Source organism: Carassius carassius, chromosome 18 (genome assembly GCF_963082965.1).
Source record: "Carassius carassius chromosome 18, fCarCar2.1, whole genome shotgun sequence".
In the NCBI taxonomy this organism is placed as follows: Eukaryota; Metazoa; Chordata; class Actinopteri; order Cypriniformes; family Cyprinidae; genus Carassius; species Carassius carassius.
The window spans coordinates 22,481,903-22,503,997 of record NC_081772.1 but is presented as its reverse complement, the minus strand read 5'-3'; the positions used below and the strand labels follow the sequence as shown (position 1 = coordinate 22,503,997).

Here is a 22,095-nt window from a genome sequence, read left to right as displayed (position 1 = left end):
TATGAAGCCAAATGCACTAAAACCTTTTATAATTAATAAGGGAGCCAGAATGTGACAAATATTTAATGATTCCGGATTCTTTATGTTATGAACAACAGGCTGCCATGAAATAAAATGTTGAAACCTGCAAAAGGTTTGCAAATAATCAGCAAGGGGTGAGATATTGCTGCTGTTATGAGTAATTCATCTGGCATCAATGTCAGCTGATGTTGGTACCTTCTAACTACTGCAGAACATGGAGTTATGGAACACACACACTTGAGATCATCTGCCACCGTGCTCAGTTTCTGCTTCTCTTAAGACCTTCACTCACAGTAAACAAAGGCAATATGGATTCAAGCTCAGAATATATCTATATTCTTTGTAAAAAAATCCTTTCTCAACTATAATCTCAATCTAACCTATGTTAGGAAGTTGAGATGTCACATAAATAAACAGCTCCTGATTCAAGATTCTAGTCGCAAACACTTTTGACAAGCTGATGGTGTGCAACACTTGATACATGTATCCACAAACTGTTAATGGAAGATTATTATTGAACTGTCACACTCACTCTTTTGTGCATGGCATGGCAGTAATCTGAATTGCAAATGCAAGAGGTAATCACCATTCTAGTCTGTGAGCACCAAATTTCCACTCTCCTGGCAGTTTAATGAGGTTTAGAGGACAGAATCACTGTACTTTTGATGAACCATCACACATTTGACCACAGAGTTCAGGATGAGGTTAGCATTACCTCCCAAAAATGCATTGATGTGTGATGAACAAACAAACATTAGATGTGCTTTCTTTTGAAAAAGAAATGTGCTTATTGAATAGTGTACTTCAAATCTTTAAAAAAAAAACTGTCTTAAAGAAGCTGTGCTTGCATATAATGTAAATTTCAATGGCTACTGTAAACTGTTTGGTTACCTACATTATAAACATTTCTCATGTTGAAGTACATCTTTCCATAGTAAGCACTTTTTTTAAGTATGCTAAAGTTTACTTTCAAGGGCTGTCCTCCCATTGAATGCATAATTTAACTTAATAGGTCCACATTTGTTATCAGACTGGTTTTTATGCTCAAATGTCTGAAATATGAAAAAAATCATTTCACTATTCACCTTTATTTAATACAAAAACACCATTAGATGCCAACATCATTTTCTCTATTATGACAATGAATATTGATGGATGTTGGATCCTCCAGAGGAATTTTTGTTTAGCACTACAGTAGCGATGGAGAATGTTTATCAAAGCAGACAGCTGTTGAACTCCCAGACAAACTCTGTCAGAACAAAATGCTTGAAAAACAACAAAAAAAAAAGACAAATATGAATCCACTTGCAAAACAGTTACATAATCCACCCTGAAGTCCAACTGCAGAAAAGGAGAGGTAGACGTATCTTTTCAGAGGAATAAATTCTTGAGCTGAAACATCTGAGCTGAGAGTCGGAGGCGCTGTGACGCCCACAGCAACTGTCCTCAGAATAACAGTTCACAGCGTATCAGTTATTCATGTATAAGCCGGAAATCCCTTAAGCTATCAATACAGGTTAGGCCACATTTTCTGGTTACATGTTTGTCTCATAGCAACAGACCTCCAAGAATGAAGTTTAAAGAAACTGTTCTGCTAATTAGTGCTGTCTGAGTGGGTGGGTAGATCGAATGCCACTGCAAGCATGGAAAGTGAACACATTTATATTATATTATATTATATTATATTAAAAATACAAACTATTAGAAAACATTAAGAAAAGAAACAAATTACGTTGACTGTATCTTGTGTCTTGATAATGCTATCCAGTGTTTTCAATATCTATACTATTCACTCTCCAGTCATTTGTTGGTGTGATTGTGGTATAGGTCATATAGTTCTTGATGTGTATGATGACTATTAAGTGTGGAAATAATGCACAATGACATGAGTCATAAACAAATTCTGAATCCTGAGGCTATAGGAATAGCTGCTTTCTTTTTTTGCACCTGTGTTTGAATACACTTTATACACACTTGCATATAAATGTGATAGTTCTGTATGCACGGACTGGCTGCTCGATTCATTCTGATTTATGTCTTATTTTATATAATTCCAAATGTACTTTTATATTACCCAAAGCCCTGTTTTGTAAAGTGTAATCCTTCCTCTGACAGTACTGGTAAAACCTCTTCACAGCCCGTATAACAAAATAAAATGATGCTGAGCAGATGATGCATAGTTAGGATGATCGTGATGAGTTCTTGATCCCTGTAAACTCTTGAATATATACACATCATCCCTCTGGTGTTTGTAAATGCTGCATCTCCATGACCCAATTTTAAACTGTCTTCACCTTGTTTATCACTAATTAATCTAGTAGTCTACAGCAGATAAACTAATAAGATAGGATGATTCAACCTACTTTTTATGATCCTCTGTGCATTTTCATGCATTACTGCGATATTGTGTAAGCATTAGAATTAAGCATGCTTTTAAAGCCACTTTTACTTAGAATTTAGTGATCCCAGTGGAATCACCCTTTTGTTATTGTTGTTGTTCTATAATATAGAAAATTGTAATTTCTATATTATATTATATTATATTATATTATATTATATTATATTATATTATATTATATTATATTATATTATATTATATTATATTATATTATATTATTTTGTTCATAAATATAACCAAAATGAATCAAACTAGTTTACATTTGTTGTATGTTCATTTGAATGCCTTTATCTGCATGAAGATTTTGCACAGATCTCTACAATTAAACTGCACACTATTACATACAGTAGAGAACAAAAATAACCTTGAGGGGGTTTAAAAGATGTCTCAGATTTGTCTCTGTCACTGTGAGTAAAAAATAATCAGTATTTGACGGTTCCCATTTTAATGAGGACTTTAATGAGGAAGCATCCAGCAATTCACCTCACCGCAGCTGTGGCCTCTCTTATATCCATCGCCACGGTTTCAGCAAACCAAATTACAAATCACTATAGCTAGAAGCGAGAAAACTCGTCCCCAACTTAAACACACCTTAGAAAAAGTTCTTAAATAAGGTTCAGGTTTACATCTGTAAATATCAAGAACAAAATAGCCCATTTAAGAAAATCTGCAGCTTTTCTCAATAACGGAGAGCTTCAGATGGTAAATGCTCCTGCCACAGTGTATTATACTTAAATGGCTAATCACACAATGACTTGACCTTTAATGTTTCCTCTCAGTAGATACATTCAGATTTCAGTTTCCATGTGCGATTCAGTTGAATTTTAAGCAACTAAAGATATTCTGGGACGTACCATATGATCCATTATCCACAATTAGCTCTAACCATCAGGATTGATTCTCATTCTAAACCAAATTAATTAATGCAAATCAGCCATTTATTGAAATCTGAAATACATTAAGCTGTTTAAATAATTAAACTAAATTTATAGAGTACTTATTACCCTTGTGTAAGATATTTATGTGTCAAGCTTTGCCTTCTGTGATGGTGGGAAGAATGGAGATCAGTATGACCTGAGTCTGTCATAATATGGTCAAGTCCCTAAGGATAGTGAGACTTATTGAAGCCATAAACACTAAATTTTAAAAGGCCTAGAAAACTGTTAACAGCAAATAATCACAAATTTGCTCCATATGCTGTGGGAAAAGCCTGTCAACAAAATCTGCTGTGGAGAAATTTACGTAAAAAGGGCCAACAACTTAATTTTATCCATTAGAAAGCAACATGTACCTGAATAATAGGAAAATTACATTGTTGTTTTTTTCTTCACAGAGAGTCTGGCTATGATTAAAAATATAATAATAAATAAATAGATTTGCTAGCTGATATAAATGGGACCATTTCAGATGTACAGTATCCACTTTATTTTGCAGCGTTTAATAAAGCATGTAAGCTGCTATTGATAAATGACTAAGAAAAACAATGCACAAACTATTTGCAATTCAAACCAGTGTGTTCATGATAAATTTAAAAAATATGATAACAAATTTGCAATATCAAGCAGCATAACTGAATGTTTTTGTACAGGAATAATAACTGGAATCGAAAGACACCAGAAGTCTCACACACCCTCTGGGCTTCTTCGCCCGAAAACGGGCGAAAACTTGAACGTTTTGAAATGTTTAATTTTTTTGCTTCATCGGATGGGGATGAAACTTGGTGACTTTTGTTGTATTACCTATATGAACACACAAAAAAATCAAGGAGATGATTCTGATATGTTAAAGGGTCGTAAAAAAAAAAGTCACACTTAGCTTCCTCCCGCCCGAAAACGGGCGACATAGGAAATGAATGGGAAATACGAAAAAATAGGAAAACTCAGAGAAACTTTTGGTGGTACAAGCTACAGATCAGCAACTGTGCTGAAAAAAAGTGTACAGCAATGAAGGGGTGACACTCTAGAACATCAAGAGTGCAAATAAGACCCCCCCCCCCCACACACACACACACCCACGCACACAAACACACACACACATACACAGATAAACTGGCGACTGCAACAGCAAATTTGTAGAATATTCCACATAAAATCAATAAATGAAAAAAAAAAAACTTGCTCAAATGCACACACACACACACACACACACACACACACACACAGAGAGAGAGAGAGAGAGAGAGAGAGAAAGAGAGAGACTGGTAAGACTGCAACAGCAAATTTTGAGAATATGCAAAAATAAATAAATAAAAAATACAAAAAGAGACTCTCGCTCAAATGCAGCACACACACACACACTCACACATACACACACACACACACACACACACACACACACACACACACACACATTGTGTTCCCTTTCTAACCAAATGCTATAGTTTGATTGTAATCATAATGCAAAACCTGATACTTATCTAAACATTTTTGTTAAGACAATAAAGTAATCATCTTTTAGAATATCTAAATGTATATCTAAATAGAAAAAACGAATAAGATAGAGAAATCATGTCTAAAACAACAAAAGGAATCAAAAAGCCTTTCTATATAGGATATATAGGAAGCTATAGACAGCCTACAGGCTGGTACAGGACATTACACAAAAGTGGCTATTTTTTAAAGCCACTAGATGAAGTTCTTCTCCTGGAACATTTTTTTTTAGGCTGGCACTCTATTTTGATGTGAAATGCTGCATTTATTGATTTTTTTTTTTAAATAAATATAAAATAAAAAATGATATATTAATTCTAATGGAAAAAATAGCTCATAAAAATTATATAATTAATGCAAAGTATCATAAAAAAATCTAAAAATTCTAAATAATAATCAGAAAACATTATAGAACAAAAATATATTTGATTGGTTATCCTGGGAAAAAGTAAAGTACAATTTTAAGGCTTCGCCCGTTTTCGGGCGGGAGGAAGCTAAGTGTGACCCATTTACGAAGAAGCCCAGAGGGTTAAATTATAAATGCACACGCCCTCTCTTATGTTAAAAATAAGGTTGATACTACTGTATCTATCTGTATTTTCCCGATAATGCAAACTGAATTTTACAAGTTTTCTTCACAAAATTAAGAACAAAGGTTCAATGCATTAACTATCATTAACTAATGGAATCTTGTTGTAAAATGTTATCATCAAACCAATATTAGAAATAATGTATTATGTAGTAAAATGAAGTATGAAGTAAAATGCAGTGCTCTCTTTGCTAAGTCAAAGTCATTGCAGATCAGATGTGTTTCGGGGATCCAAAAAAGAAAGGCTTTAAAAGAGGCTTTTTTTTTCTTTTTTTTTTACTTTTGTAAATTTGCTTTAAAATCAAATAAGTTATTGGCAGTTGTTCTTTCTCTCAAGGACAATATTTTCTCTGGATTAGATGAAGCCTCTTCTTTCTCAAGTCCTCAAACGTTTTTAAAAACTAAAAGTCTCCAAATTAAAAACTTAACACTCCATTCAATTCCAAAGTCACATTAGAATCTTTTAAGTTTAAAACTGAAGTGTATTTGCATCACTATTGGCAAATGGTAGTTGCATACACTGTGAACAGTGCCCTTGTCTGCCCTTGTCGGCCTGATCAAGATACTTAATCACTTAACTTAAGTTACTGTGCCAAAGATCTAAACTACATACTTTTATACCTTTCTTTTATTTCTCTTTCATAGCCATACACCAAAATGCACAGATACACACATTGTTGGCTGCTAATTGCATGCTATCATCTAGTCAAGATGTGATTTATAACTTGGCCTACAGATAAATCCTAATGCCAAAATCTCTTTTCCCAACAGATGGAGTCTACGATGATGACAGCACCAGGGAAGTAGGACAGGACAGGACAGGACAGGACAGGGGACAGAGCAGAGCTGTTGTGCACACGGTGGTAATTTGACTTTGAATGTTCATTTATTCTGTGCCGTAACAATGAAAATGTGTATTTTTCACATAGAAATGATCACTGGAGTGGAAAATGTAGAGAATAATGGACACTATTCAGATAAAGAGCCCTTCAGGGCTGGAGTTTTCGGTCATAATTGAAAAAGATGAATACAGAATTCAGCACGTTCATACTCTGTGGAGAATTTGAATCAATAGTGTCTGGAGAATACTGTTTACTTTAAAGCACAAAATGTGACTGTTTAATATTATCCGTAGAATGAGATTGTCAAATTTTTTATTCAAAATTATATGTTAAAGAATGTTCAGGCACCTGCACAATCAAAGTGAATGGCGACCAAGGCTGTCATTTTGAATATGTTCTAATTTGATGTGTTGACACTACATCACAACGTAATGCATAATTCAAAATGCAAGTAAAAAATGTGTGAAATAAAAATGTCTTTAATATTATCCATAATTAAATATTTTAAAGAATGCACAAGCTTTGAATCCTGTTGATCCAGGAATGTGTTTTACTTGGTGAACTCAGTCTCCGCTGTGTCTCTCCATATCACTGTATGCTGCGCGTATGCTCTTCTGTGTCTGCCGCGCCACAAGGATGTTTTGAAAGAAAACAGCTCATCCTTGTGGCGCAGCTGGCACAGAAGAGCGTACATAGTTTAAGTGATGTGGAGAGACACAGAGGAGACTGTTAAAAAGAAATTGTTGAATATTTATTCAACGTTATTTTTGTTTTATTTGCATACAAAAAGTATTCTTGTCACTTCATAATTGACTACTGATGGCAGATGGACTATTCTGATGATGCTTTTTTTTATACTTTTCTGGACCTTGACAGAGTAACTTACTTTGCAGTCTATGGGACAGTCTCAAGCCTCCTGGTTTTCATCCAAAGTATCTTAAATTGTGCTTTGAAGATGAAGCTTTTACGGGTTTGGAATGACATGGGGGTCAAGTGATTACAGTTTTTCTGTCGCTTTGGTGCATTTCTCGAATCATCCTTACTATTTGCAAAGAAGTATGTGCATTTCTCAAAACAATTTGTTCAAACAGCACCATGAAATAGATTACCAGCAAAATCCTGTAACTTACTCAAAATCTTTAGTTCATCTCTAAAAAAGAAAGTATTCATGTCAAATGTATGATCGGTGCCATCAGAATGGAAAGTCCTCGAGTCATTGTTCACAAACAAGATAGTCAAAATGCTTAGTCATGTTGTCAATATAACAGTGCCATTTGTAAGTTTTACCTGATGTAAACTATGGCAACATTTTGGATGACAGTTACTGTATTGAACAGTATGCCATATGCTTATGTATGCCATATATCCATTTCAAAAGTACATATTTATACATTACTGTATGTGGGATATTGACTGAAAGAGACTGGATAGAATTCCCAGTTACACTTTTACTAGTGGTCTGATCAAATAAGAAAATAAATAAATAAATAAACCTTCACAATGCCATTCTGATATAGAAAAGGAAAAAGAAATATGGCCACAAAGATGGAAATAAAAAATAAGTCCATCAGAGTTTGTAACTCTTGTGTTGTCCTCTGTCTATACAGTATATGCTTTCCAACTGAAGATTCATGGGATGAACCTAGTTTATCATTGGTTGATCTACATTCTCTTCATTAGTTCACTTGCAACCATTCACTTGCACAATTCATAATGTGTGAATAACAACAACAACAACAACAACAACAACAAAAAAAAAACATTGCTTGACAGTTTATGACAACTAGATGAACCATTTTGGATTTTATTACTTTTACGATGAACTAAAGACTAGATGTTTTGAGGGATAACTATTGCACATAAAACATGTACTGTAGGAAACTGCAGATAAATGTACATAATCAATTGCATGAATGTACAAAAGTAACTTGTTCAAAAGAATGATAATCTGGTTTTATGATGTGTATAAATGACTAGATGATGTGGAGGTTGTACAAGTAGTTTTGAGAATTTCATTTCTAATTTGAGAAAAACTGTAATGACCATTTTTTTAATTTTGGGGTGGAGTATCCCTTTAAAACCTCGAGTAATCAGTGAAGTACAGACAATATGGCAACATTAAAGCATTCTCTCAGTGGAAGGCTAAACAGGCTTTGATGGATGACTTCCCACTATTAATCAGCACCTTCCATTTGATCACCGTCACTGGGTAGGTATTGAGCTGAATAGCTTTAGGGTAATAACTCATTACATGTGCATTGGCTCAAGTTAGATCTGCCTTAATATGGTTATGTATCACTAGCTTCCCCAGCTGATATATTAATATTAACTTTGAGGTTTTAAAAAAAAATAGACATTGTATACCTTCGTTTTCAACATGGGAGTAAGCTGTTTTCCATGAATGTGCGATTCTATTATCCACCTTAGTGAAATAACAAATAACATCAAAGTGTAGTAAACTATGGTGCCCGTAAGGTGACTTGTTCGGTTTACTTAGTTTTGTCGTGACCACGACATCATAACTCGTGGGAATGTGATAATATGTCGTGACCACAAGATATTAATTTGTGGGAACATCATATTAACTTGTGGGAACGTCATATTATGTCGTGGCCACGAGATCATTTTGTCGAGGTAACGACATCCTTATGTCGTGGCCTCGAGATGCTATGTTGAGGGAACACGACAAAACTAAGCAAACCGAACAAGTCACCTTACGGGCACCGTAGTAAACAGTAAAACTTTATACTAGTGTGTTTATAATTAAGAAAAGACATTACAATAATATTGTAAAAAATACCAGTTTGCCGTTTCAAGCAACATAACTAATGCTATTTTCAGAGAAAAAACACATACAGCACCTTAATGTTGTGAATCTTGATCGAAGGTCACACACTAAAACTAGGCTTGCCAACTCAAAATAAGGAACACACTTGGATTCTTTTAGTTTCTTCATTCTTTCTGCGTAACACATGTATGCCTTTTGGGATTTATAGGTCAATGATGGCAGGTGACCACACTGTAAACTAGCAAAACAACAACAACAACAACAAAAAACACTACACATACAGTATGCCTGCAGCTATAAAAAAGATAGTCACTTGCGTCAGTCACTAAAATGCATTATATTTTTTTTAACATTTGGTTTCATTACACACACAAAAAAACAAAACAAAAAATCAAAATTTCTTTCAGCATGATAAGAATGTATTTAAAGTGTAATTAGAAATTTTTTTTTTGGTCTATAAATTTATGTATTTGCCAGACGCTTTTATCTAAAATTTTATCAGACTAAATTTTTTTACCTAACGTGTTCCATGCGAATTGAACCCACAACCTTTTGCGCTGCTAACACAATGCTCTACCATTGAGCCACAGGAACATAAAAACACACAACTAGTTCCCTTTCAAGGGAACTTTGAACTGCATCCTCTAGGGGCCGCTATGGGTAACACCTCGTCGTGACCGATGTCTGAAGCATACATTCACAAAACACCAACTTGTTGGCCGGCTACAGCCTCCGAAGTCACTACCGGCGCGACTATAAACAGGCACCGGGAGAACACGTCATTCTCTTTTTCGTCTTCACTGACTGTTCTGTTTGAAGCGTGCATCTAAAAGAACTGGTAAGAGCGATCTTTCTCCCTATATAATGGCGACTATTAGCAAGCGTTTAGACAATGTGTGCATCCGTGTAGGCGTTATTTGACACCCGATGACACACGCGATCTTTGCGTCATTTGTTAGGGTGAAGAGCACGCATGCGATGTCTTTGAGGAGGCAATCAGCATGCAGTGTGAGCATTTTTTTTTCAAGGAAAAAAAAGCTCCTCTCTCATTCGTCTCTCTTCTGAAAAAAAGGGAAAAAAAAGGCAGTCATCTGCTTCCCGCAGTTCAGGACCTGGCGCAGCCAGGTGAGCCTTCCATTTCTGCATGATCTCCATACAGATATCAAAAAGAAATGAAAGAGGCCGTTTTCTTCTCGCATCCCTCGGTTTCGGCATTAGAGTATATCTGCCGACAACGAGGTAATGCGTGAAAGCGGCTATGAGGGGATGCCCCCTGTAGAAAGAGCTAAAAAAAAAAAAATCTTTCTGCGGGTGAGACATCCTCTCTTAAGCTCCCTCCTTGCCATCTAAGCCCCTTCAGAAATTCATCTAGCTTAGATGGCAAGGCATACGCAGCAGCAGGTCAGGCTGTGGCTTTCTTACACACGATGGTGGTGCTTCAAGCATATCGGGCTGATCTGCTAAGAGACCTGGATGGAGGCAAGGGCCTTTCTCCTGATCAGGTAGCCGCGCCGCACCACGGACCTCTCTCAATGCTACCAAGCAGGCCGCCTCCGCCATGGGTGGGCCTAGGGCGGCCATGGTGGCAGCAGAGAGACGTCTGTGGATGAACCTGGCAGACATCGGGAAGAAAGAAAAGGCTTTCTTCTCTATACTCAGGTCTCGCCTTCTGAACTTATGGTATTTCCTTTGAGATAGTGATTGAGAAGTTCAGGGAGACGAAGGCGCGCTCTGCTGCTTTCAGATTCTTCATTCCACGAAGGTCCAGGTCCGAGCCAGAACACAACATAGGGCTCCTGGCCTGTCTCGATCTGAGGATCAAAGACGGGCACAGAAGGCTAGTGTCGCGACTCGCGCTCCTCCCCCACCTGCGGGCAGGGGTAAGAGGAATCGTGGTCATGTGGAGGTAAGCAGAACCTAAGGGATGTGATCCAGATGAGTCAGCGTGCACGCAAGACTCTGTGTACTTTCTGAAATCCTGTATGGTAAGGGTTACGCGCTCCACCTCGTTCCCTTTCTTGAGATGATTAGACTTTGGTTCCTTCGGCTTCATTCAGCCAGTGTGTATTTATTTATACACTTCAAGCATCACTTTCCTCAACATGAGGGGCTATTTGGGCGATTCTCATGGTAGTTTAGCAGTGCTCCCCTTTTTCCAAAAAGGGTCGCTATGAGCGCGCCACTCTGAGCTCTGAGTTCTCCTCTCATATGAGACTGAGTTCTCTGTTATTTTCCCCAGAGCGCTCCAGTATTGTTTCCATAAATCGAGTTGATGACTCTCAATCATACTGTTTTGAGATGCACCATTCCATATATGAGCTGCTCTATCAGAGTGCCACGAGAGCATCTCCTTAGAACAGTATTTAATAATCCATCCTATGAAAAGTGTGCACGTGAAGTCTTTGCACACTTTCTGAAATACACACTGTGGTAAGTTCGCACGCTAGTATTCTGCATTCTTTCTAAAATCCTATATGGTGAGGGATTTGCACGGTTGCTTCGTGCCCTTTCTTGAGTTGGAAAAAGCCCTGTTCATCTTGGGCGCCACTCCACCTGTGTATCCTCGGATACCTATCTAAACAGGGTGTTGCTACTAGAGAACTGTTGAGACAGCTCTTTCAGCAAGCTTATGCGTAAGCTAGCGGTAGCCCCTGTGTGACAGGCAAGACTTGGTAGAAAATGCTAGGTTCTTTGTCGTATCCCTTTAAAGGAATCTTTCCTGATTCCAAGCCTTCAGCTCTACCCTGGGCCGAGGCCCTGACCATTAAGTTGGGTATGTAGCTTAGGCCTTTGGCCGTAAGGAGTACTGTCACAGACAGCCGTCTAAACGTCCCAGGGGCAACTCCCGTGGAAATGGTAGAGTTGGTACTTAGTGCTCGCCATGATTCTGGCCTGCACTCCCCTCACCATGGCGGCGTGGGTATACAGTTCTTCATAGCTGCCCCTAGAGGACGCAGTGTCTCGTTCCCTACTCAGGGAACCATGGTTACATTCGTAACCTGAGACGTTTACATGGAGAGGGCGGGGTTTATGACCTAAACTGCAGCCATGTTTTGCTCCACTTTTCAGGATGAATGCAGCACATTTGCTTGTGAGACAAAGCACATTTCCCATTTAAAGTTCAATGAGTGGATTTCACTGTCATAATTAGGCTACATTACAGTTACTACATTACAAGCAACCCGTCCTTTTCACGGAATTTTGTACCTGCTCACCAAACCTACAAACTCCCAATACAGACTTCTGGATAAAGAAACAGAAGCCATTTTTTTATCAAGACAATATATAGTCAAGGCCAATTACTGGGCTGTGCTCATTATACCTGTAGGCTTACTTTTGTATGAATTATCTCTTAATTTATGGAATAGCATTTTTCTTCTTCAAGTAGCCAGTTTGTTCCCAAAAATTAATGGCAAATGAATGGGACTGTTAAGCAATTGGATTTGTTAAGAGGAATCGGAACCATAATTATTTAAATTCCCATGTCTAGTTGGCAACCCTGTTAAATGAGTACTTAATTATATAACAGCCATGCATATTAATCCAGATTATCATGTCATTGTTTTGCCTTTGTATTTTTGCAGTACAGTACAACACATAAGCCTAATGCTGTTTAAATAAATTAATATGCCATGTCATTGTACAGTAACATCTGTAACATCACACATAATCACAAATGTTGACAAAATGATAGTGATAAAGGCAGTTTTGACAACTGAATTTTTGTTCTCTCTCTCCCACTCATTTTCTTTTCCTTCCTTCAACACCTCCTTCTCTTTCTGTTTGTGTTTCTCAGGCTGTTGAAGGCTTGTCACCAGGCCTCTGTGTTTCCATCATTCAGCTCCTGGGCTTGATGCATCACAATGATAAGAGAGCAGTAGGGATACGTTAATGCAAAGATGGTGTCACATCTCTTTTAATTAACCCATTTGCACTGATACCCAGCTTCCTGACTCTCACAGGGGAGGAACTTAATAGGAAACCCCTTCTCTCCTATTCTGTATATTTGAGATAACAGTTGCTCAGTGAAACATCAAGAAAGATTTACAGATATTCATCTTTAATCTTACTTTACCAATCAACCTCTGATAATGTAAACAATCTTGTACATTATTTGGAGTGGAGGTGGGTGGAATCTAATTGAAAAAATAAAAATAAAAAATAAATAAATAAAAAAGGAATCTGATTGAACCATACAGCTGTGATTATAATATTAACTCACAGAACTTCTTTTTTAATTCTTCTGCTTTTATATGTAAATAAACAATGTCTATTTACAAAAGTCTACTTATAATAGTTAATTGTTGTGTGAACTATCCCTTTAAATGAATTCAGTGAATATGGAGTCATAAAAGTGCATGTTTGTTTATTTTAGGATAAAAAGAGTAAAACGGCATAGTATTTCACGAACAGACATGCACTGTTAAAAATATTTCATTTTTAATGCTTTTCAAAATTCTGTTTATCTCTATTGAAGTAAAGGAGATCAACAAAGTACAACTGCAGTAAACGGAAAATAAATTCAGTGAGCTCCACAGTGATCAGTAAATAATAACCATTAATCTCCTTCACAACAATTTAGATTCTTCAGATACTACGGAAACAATAGGAAAACAGTCTTTTTACCTGAAACAACTGAGAAAACCTGCCTAACTGGGATGATAATTTACTTGTCTTAAAAGAGCTTAGTAAGGTTAGATGTCATATTGAATTTAACAGTAAGGTCCTATGTCACCAGCTCACTGAACAATCAGTATGTGGTTAAACATCAGCACAATCCATTAAACACACTTTATTTGTATCTCACACAGCCTCTAAAAATAAAAATGGTACCAAACCAGACTAGGGTCTATCATATTTCATCCACATAATATAATATTCAACAGTCTTGTGTCAGATAGAAGTATAGATGTAGACAAAAATAATGACAAGTAGGTTGAGGATGGTCCCAACAATCCCCAGAAATGCCAGGATGGACTCTTCCCTGCTCTCCCTCTTCTGTGGTCTAGAGGATTGATGGATGATCACATAGTTCAGCATTTTGGCCTGGTGGGTCAGTGTCTTTCTGAAGCCAGTCTGCATGAGAATGACAGATCCCTTTTACACCGAGAGGAGAAGAAATTATGAAAGATAGCTTTCATAAATTATGCCATAACAAAAGATACATTTAGGACATCCCGAGTGCAATAGCTATAGACCTATTATGTCATGAAATCTTGTTTAAATTATGTCCTAAAATGAATGTATACTAGTTATACTAATGTATAACATTTGCATTTTCTGAATATTTGGTACTGTCATCTTGGTAAGACCCTGTGTTAGCAAAAGGGGCACATAACAACTATTTTAACCGATCCAATAGTTTGTTAAATAATTAAACTGCAATTCATACAAACAATGACTTGAATGCCACTCTTCTATGAATATTAAGCCCAATATACAGGACATCCCAGCTAATAAGGGATGGTTGGCAACCACACAATGTACTTAATTCACATTATGTGCACCTCTTTGGATTATGGGGGAACCTGAAAAGAACAATGGAGGAACCAACACATGGACTCAAACTTCTTGGTGTGAGATTTTGTGCCAAACTACTGAAGAACCTTTTCAAGGAGGACAGTTCTATGAAAACTGCTGCAAGACAAACTGTCAATGGTTCATCTAATAACACCATAATAAGAAAAATGGTTTTGAAGCACGTGATATGTATCTGAAGTTCCTTGAGTACAAAGATAAAAAAAAAAATCCCTTAAAAGGGTTCCTCAAAAATAAAGGTTCTTTATTGGCAGCTATGGTTCCATTTAACATCGATGGAAGCTTTCCACTGCACAAAAGGTTAATTATAGTGGAAAAAGGTTCTTCGGATTATTAAAATGTCTTAGAAAAATGTTCCTTTTAAGAACCGAAAGGTTCTTTGAGCCCAAAATTGCATTGCTGGCAAAATTACCTTTCGAAACCCTTTATTTAAAAAAAAAAAAAAAATAGAAGTTCTAAAAAAGGTTCAGCCAGACCTTTTTTTTCATGGACATTAAATTGCATTACACTAACTCACACAGTACATCTCTTGTTTGCAAGGCCTTATTCTGCATAAACACTTCAATGTAAGGTAGACTGCTGACCTCTAGTGTCTACTGTAGTTCAACCTATTTGATCTCAACTGCTTTAAAACGTGAGGTGCTTACCTGACACAGCATCTGGAAAAGTTCCTCACCTTAAATCGCCTTATCTGGGAAAGACTGTGGAAAATTCTGTCTTACCATGTTCCAGGACTCCAAGGTTTGGTCTTCCTTAGCCCACCTATAGACAAAGGCCTATTTAGATCCATCTCCACACAGTATGTGTTGACTATGGCTATAACTGAGATGCTTACACCATTTCTTTCCCATCTTCGATTTCTTCCAGAAAAACATCTTCCAAAAATCAGATGAGCACAGTCAACTGTGTGCCACAAGTGTCGAGCTAGGGATTCGGTCTTGGACGTTCTGGCACCACTGTTTATATTAACACCATGGAAATTTGGAGTTTTTCCATTCCTGAGTATTCTTGAAGATGTAGCTCTGACAGCTGCTGTGGTACCTTCTTCCTGCTCGGGTCTCAGCTGTCTACATCTACCTACAGCAGAGGTGTCAGACACTCTTCAGGCACGGGCACCGATGACCTAATTCTGTTGGCAAACCAAATTCACCTGGAGAATATAGTGGCATTCACTGCTTCCTCTGCCTTATATTAGAAAACCTGGTGTTGCCTAGCAACCAGCTTAAAGGGAAGCAAAGGAGTGCTGGGATATGAAGGCTTTTGAGAGGACGGTGAATGCAGGATTGCAAGATTGTTGCAGCTAGTAAATCAGGCATCTTTTACTAATAAATATATATATATATATATGTAGAAAACATTTCTACATTTCAATCTATTAAATCATCAACAAATATATTACAAATGTAATATAGATATAAAAACTGAATACACCACCTCTATGATGACTATAACATTTTGATACTGGGGCATAATGTAATACAAATATCTGGTAATTTTATTTTACACAATTTGAATTTGAGAGAGAGAGAGAGAGAGAGAGAGATCCTTGATCCAAGCTTACCCTCATAACTTAAGTGTCAAGGCCAACAAGTCTCTTAAAATAGCATTTATTTCTACCTTTTTATGACAAGCAAAATTAGTTTGTTGTGTGGTGCAAGTCTCCGGAATAAACGGAATATGCAAAAATTAATCATTCAAATTTTTCCCCCTTGAAGCTCCATTTATAAACTTTTCTTGGTTTTCAAAAACCAAATGAATCCAACATGAATGTATAATTAATATAATAATAGTAACAATTGATATACAACTGTTTACAATTTAAATACATTGAATTAAAATAATAAAACTAAATTCTTACTAGATTTTTATTATTCATTGACACTCATCAGTAATCTGTTGTTAATGACGGACGTTTTGCTATTCTTTAATTAATGAACATTTCAGAATTTCAAGTTAATAGTCTGTAAAATACTATTGCATACTCTAGCAGACACTAGCATTTTTTTTTAACACAAAATTTAGTATTGCATATTATGTCAGCATTTGTATGTGTGTGTTTGTGTGCATGAATACACACACCCATCATTTAACACCCGTTTCTTTATTAATGCCCTTATCAGACTCCAAATTTTGTCAATGACACTGCTTTTTAAGATTTAGGGTTAGGAGTTGAAATACAAAACCTTTGAAACAATAAGATGAATCTCTTCACACTTCACAGCTGTTCATGTATTTTATCTCAGAAAACTGCATTTGGAAACCTCTTAAAAAATGCCTCACCATTAAGGTTAAATAGATACTGTTGCTCCACACGATTAGAACATCTTACACAAGTTACTGGCACACAAGTGTTGAGAATTACCCTCTCTCTCTTTCTCTGGTAGGACAAATTCTAATCATGTCTTTAGACAAGAAATAACACCTGACAAATATACCTTACATCTGAATCAACAAGCATGTTCTTTGTAATAACATCAGATACACAGAATTCATAATCTTGTGACACACCCAACCCAGCAGCTTTAGTTTCAAACAATGGGTGCTTTAAAATATTTTATTGACGAAAAAAAAAAAAAAGAGATACATCTAAAATACAATTATTGTGTGTAATACGGTAATTTATGTCAAGTGTTTTTACAGTGATTTTTCTGAATTTGGGAGGTTTGACATCAGTTCCTTCAGCAATCTGAAGACAGTTTGGACTCGGCATGTCAAGTCAAACCTTTGGGAGGTTTACGTCAATGAACAATCATCCCAAAGTTGACTAGACTCCTACTTGGACTCTTTTTCTTGATCCAGGAGAGCTGATTTGATTCCCAGCTTCTGAAGTTCCTCTACCAGATCTCCGCTCTGATGCATCTGAAGAAGAATATCGCAGCCGCCTACAAACTCCCCATTGAAGAACACTTGTGGAATCGTCGGCCAGTTGGACAAAGTCTTTACTCCTTTTTTGGGAAAATTAAAGTCACATGTCAGTAGTGTTATTTAGCATGACTGTTCTCTTTTTAATTCCACTTAAGCACGTCAGAGTCTAGGCTTTACTGTTTGGAAACTAACCTCAGTCATGCAGGGTTAACACCTCTTTCTTTCTGCTGCACAGGACTGATAAAGGCAATCAGAGCCGGCAGAACTGGACAGCTGGTGCCATTAACCTACTACTGCTGTTCTGACCAAACTAACACATTTCAAAGTTACACTGAGTTTCACTCAACTGTAGCAGAAATGGGCTTCCACAGTTTTTATACGTAAAGTTAAAAATCAGTAAATCCGAACATCTCATAATAATGAGAACATTTGTAATTATGATGAGAAACATTCTCATATACTTAGTTTCTCAATTGTAACAATTCAATTGTAAGTCAATATTATGAGGAAAAAATATAATGAGAAACTGTCATTATATATCTTGCAATAATGACTAAACATCTCATATAATAATAAGAAGAAACTTTCATGTAATAATGCCCTGGTTTCTCATGAAATAATAAAAAAAAAATCAAATTAAAATAACTTGTGTCTTATTATGCATCTTACTGTTTTGAGATGTCAAGTGATTGCCTTGTAACAATGACAAACTGTTGTAATAATGGAAAATGTTCTCATAATAATTAATCTATTTAACATCTCGAAATAGAAAATTAATTAATAGAAATACGTCTCATAATAAGAAACTTTCTGATAATAATAGATGTCAAGTCGTTATTAAGGGAGTAAAATGTCTCATAATTAGAAACCTTCTTATAATAATAACTTGTTTCTCATTATTATCTCAAAATAGTGACTAAACATCTCAATCATGAGAAACCTATGTAACAATGCCTTGGTTTCTCATAAAAAGTGGGAAACTTGCTTATTATAATGACTTTACAGAAACTTACTCATAATAACGTTTCAAATTATTGTTAAATTATTGTTCATATAAGTAAGTCATTACTATGATAAAACTTGTTATAATAAAACAGTATTACAATTAATAAATAAAATAACTTGGTTTCTATGTTTCATGTCTCATAACAATTACTAAACTATATTATTCCTCACAATGTTATTATTTACAATTTGCATATTATTTTCTCATTGTAACTATACTTTCGTAAAAGGACAACTTAGTTTCTCATTAATATCTCATAAAGGTGACTAAATAGCTAATGAGAAACTTTCTCTTTATAAGGAATAAGGAGTTTTTGATTACTGTGTGATATTTAAAAAAAAAGTTCTAATAATAATACCTTCTTGGAATAACTTAAAACCTAATAATGAGAAACTAATGTTATATATATATATATATATATATACACACACACACACACACACATATATATAAGAAGGAAATATTTACCTAACCTTGATCTTTTAAATTTCACTATCTCAGCAAAGGTTCAGAATTTAGGTGTGGTAATAGACAACAACTTACAATTTGATAGGCAAATTGCCTCGGTAGTGGGCTCTAGTTTCTTTCATCTATGCTCTTTTTCCAAAATTAAATCTTTCCTATCCAATGATTATCTTGAAGTTGCTATTCATGCCTTTATAACATCCAGGCTAGATTATTGCAACTCTCTTTATTATGGGATTTCCAAGAATCAAATCTCGAGATTACAAGTTGTTCAGAATGCAGCAGCACGCTTTTTGAAAGGTGGCAAAAAATTTGATCATGTGACACCTCTTTTGAGATCCCTTCACTGGTTACCTGTCCAATATAGAATCGACTATAAAATTTTATTATTAGTCTATAAATCCTTAAATAATCTTGCACCATCGTATTTATCGGATTTACTCCACCCATATACTTCAAAGCGAGAACTGAGATCAGGAAACAAATCCCTCCTTCGTATACCTAGAACCCGCTTGAAAAAGAGGGGAAATAGAGCTTTTGAAGTGGTGGGCCCCACTTTATGGAATAATCTTCCTATTCATCTTAAAATGGCTTCCACTTTATCAGAGTTTAAAACAGCTCTAAAAACATATTTGTTTGGAGTGGCTTTCAATGTGTAATTTACTTGAACTTATCTTTTTATGCACTTTAATTGATTGTTGATAGTGACGTTGTTGGTACATTACGTATTTTATCGTGATTACTTTTAATGTGTATTTACTTGAACTAACTTTTAATGCACTATATTTGATTGCTGATAGTGACGTAGCTGGTTAGTATGTATTTTGTCGTGATTACTGTACAGCACTTTGGTCGGCTTAAAACCGGAAGTAAATGTGCTCTAGAAATAAACAAACTTGAACTTGACTTGATATATTTACACACACACACACACACACACACACACACACAGGTTTGGGGAAAGTTACTTTTAAAAGTAATGAATTATAACTTAGTTTTATGGAAAGTAACGCCTTACGCTACTTTTACACTACTTTTTTAAATCTGGATAGGGCTTGCTTTTTTGTTTTTAAAATAAAAAACGTTTTGGCAAATATAAAAGCCCTTTCACGCCAAAAGTAAAATTAACACACCTCTGGCTGAAGGGAAAGTAAATTTACGACCGTACAGTAGAATCCAGAAGAAGAAATGTAAACACAATTGTAAAAAATTTTTGTCTAGAGTAATTTTTGCATATTAGTATGGTTGAACTGGATCATCGAAGGTCAGAAGCAAAGACATTGGTTTATAGAATGGGATTAAATGCATACAAGATATTTGTGTTGTTTAACATTTAATTATTGCAGGTTTGCATCATTTTCTGAATTGCATTATTTTTATTAATTTTGAGGAATACTGAATCCGTGTTTTTATTTTATTTTTTGTGAGTGAGATGAATTAATGGATATTAATATTTATTTTAGGACTACATTAAATAAATCAATAAATAGTAACTTGCTACTTATCTGAAAAAGTTACTTGAAAAAAGTAATCTGATTACGTAACTCGCATTACTTGTAATGTATTACCCCCAACAGTGTGTGTGTGTCATATATATATATATACAACTTTTAACTCATAATTGTTAGTTTTGCCGTTTTTTTTTTTTCTAAATGTTATATTATGAGAATTATGAGGAAGTTTATCGTCATTATGAGATACTGTCATTCAAACCAGTATTAAACTCCAGTTTGGTAAAAACTCAAAACCCTTCATGCCACAATCACCAGGCACTGACCTTCTCTGATATCCTGATCATCCAGCACGTTATAAGCAGCATAGCTGTCGACCCCGTGCATTCTCAGGATCTGGACGACGGCGTTGCTGAAGCCGCACATGGGCTGTGTAGGGGTGCCTTTTATGAAGACCACCACTTTGTCCTTCTTCACCATCTCCTCCAGGGTCTTCTGGGCCGCTGAAGAGGAGGACATGAGGCGAGCCCAACCAGACAGCAGCTCTACGTTATTCTGCGCGGTTCTGTACGCGTCCGATCGAAGACACCGTGCTGCCATTATCATAATGCTGTTCATCGTGCAAGTCTGAAGGGTTTGGTAGAGATTAAAAGAGGTTTAAATACGTTTGACACTTCTCTTAACAAACGCTATAGAGCCTCGCTGAAGTAACTCTCTGCACACAAGCTCCGCCCCTTCGAGTATAAACACTGAAAGGATGAAAACTATTGGGTCTCCTTTTTGTCTTCATCCTCTCTGATTGGTTAAATAATCCGTCAGTCATGATTGTTACACCAGTTGCTCTTGATCTCAGACAGTTTAGCAGAGTTAATTATTTTATAAAATGTATACTGTTACATATATCGCCACTGTAATTTAAAAACGTTTGTTGCTTTCTCTTGTAAGAAGTAACAAAGAGTACAGAAGAGCTCTTTGGAAGTAATTAGTGAAGGTTATAGCTTTTTCTTCCGGTACATGCTCCTCCGACTCATGTCCACGAATCGGTTCTTTCACACATTTCGTTTTAAAGATCCGGTTCAAATAAAAGACTCATTGATTCCTCTTTTTTTCATGTTTCATTGAGCCAGCTCATTAAATATAATATAATTAGCATTTCTAAAAATAGTAAAAATAGACTCGCTATTGCGCGAACGGACTTAGTCCGATTCGTGAACGAATCATTTAGACCGTTTTATTGAAACTGAATCAGCGTTTTGAATCAACGAATGATTCATTCACGAAGCTCTGTTTAATTGAATGTTGCTTAGTGGTGGAAATTATGATTCTTTCTAGAGATTCGTTCATTTTCAGTTCGTTCACCAAAATGATTCGTTCAGAATCGTTCACTGATTCGTTCAGTGATAATTTCTTCGTATTACCAGAGCCCGTCTACGGAGAGCCTTGGCACTCCCTATTCAGCCCCATTGTATTGATTTTGGTTGCAGTTCCATTAGAATTCCACTGGGGGTGATCGCGAGCGAGTGCAGACTGAATGGGAGTCAATGGGGCTATACGGCTAAATGTGTCTCTTTCACCCGATTGCCGTTGAGAAATCTCAGATTTTATTGTAGGCTTTGCAAGTTCAACATAGGTTATAGGTCGAAAGTTGAATGAACCAGTACTTATGTCCTTTCGATTTCTTACAGGTGGGGCCTTTGTTGGCC

General features: G+C 36.1%; 1 protein-coding gene and 1 long non-coding RNA gene across 3 annotated transcripts; both read right to left on the bottom strand.

Annotated features, from left to right (window-relative positions):
* Window positions 1-13,203: 13,203 nt before the first annotated feature.
* On the bottom strand, window positions 13,204-15,765 carry LOC132091930 (uncharacterized). 2 transcript variants are annotated; one of them, XR_009422164.1, is made up of 3 exons: window positions 15,441-15,765; window positions 15,253-15,367; window positions 13,204-14,164 (listed from the first exon to the last, which is right to left on the bottom strand). It is a non-coding gene; the product is annotated as an uncharacterized LOC132091930 (long non-coding RNA). The 2 variants fall into 2 exon arrangements; XR_009422163.1 differs by having other exon boundaries at window positions 13,204-14,143.
* Window positions 15,766-17,173: 1,408 nt separating this feature from the next.
* LOC132091929 (glutaredoxin-related protein 5, mitochondrial-like) lies at window positions 17,174-21,123 on the bottom strand. The gene is made up of 2 exons (XM_059498009.1): window positions 20,719-21,123; window positions 17,174-17,550 (listed from the first exon to the last, which is right to left on the bottom strand). The coding sequence occupies exons 1-2, from the start codon at window positions 21,008-21,010 to the stop codon at window positions 17,378-17,380; spliced, it is 465 nt and encodes a 154-aa protein (XP_059353992.1). The 5' UTR covers window positions 21,011-21,123; the 3' UTR covers window positions 17,174-17,377.
* Window positions 21,124-22,095: the final 972 nt, after the last annotated feature.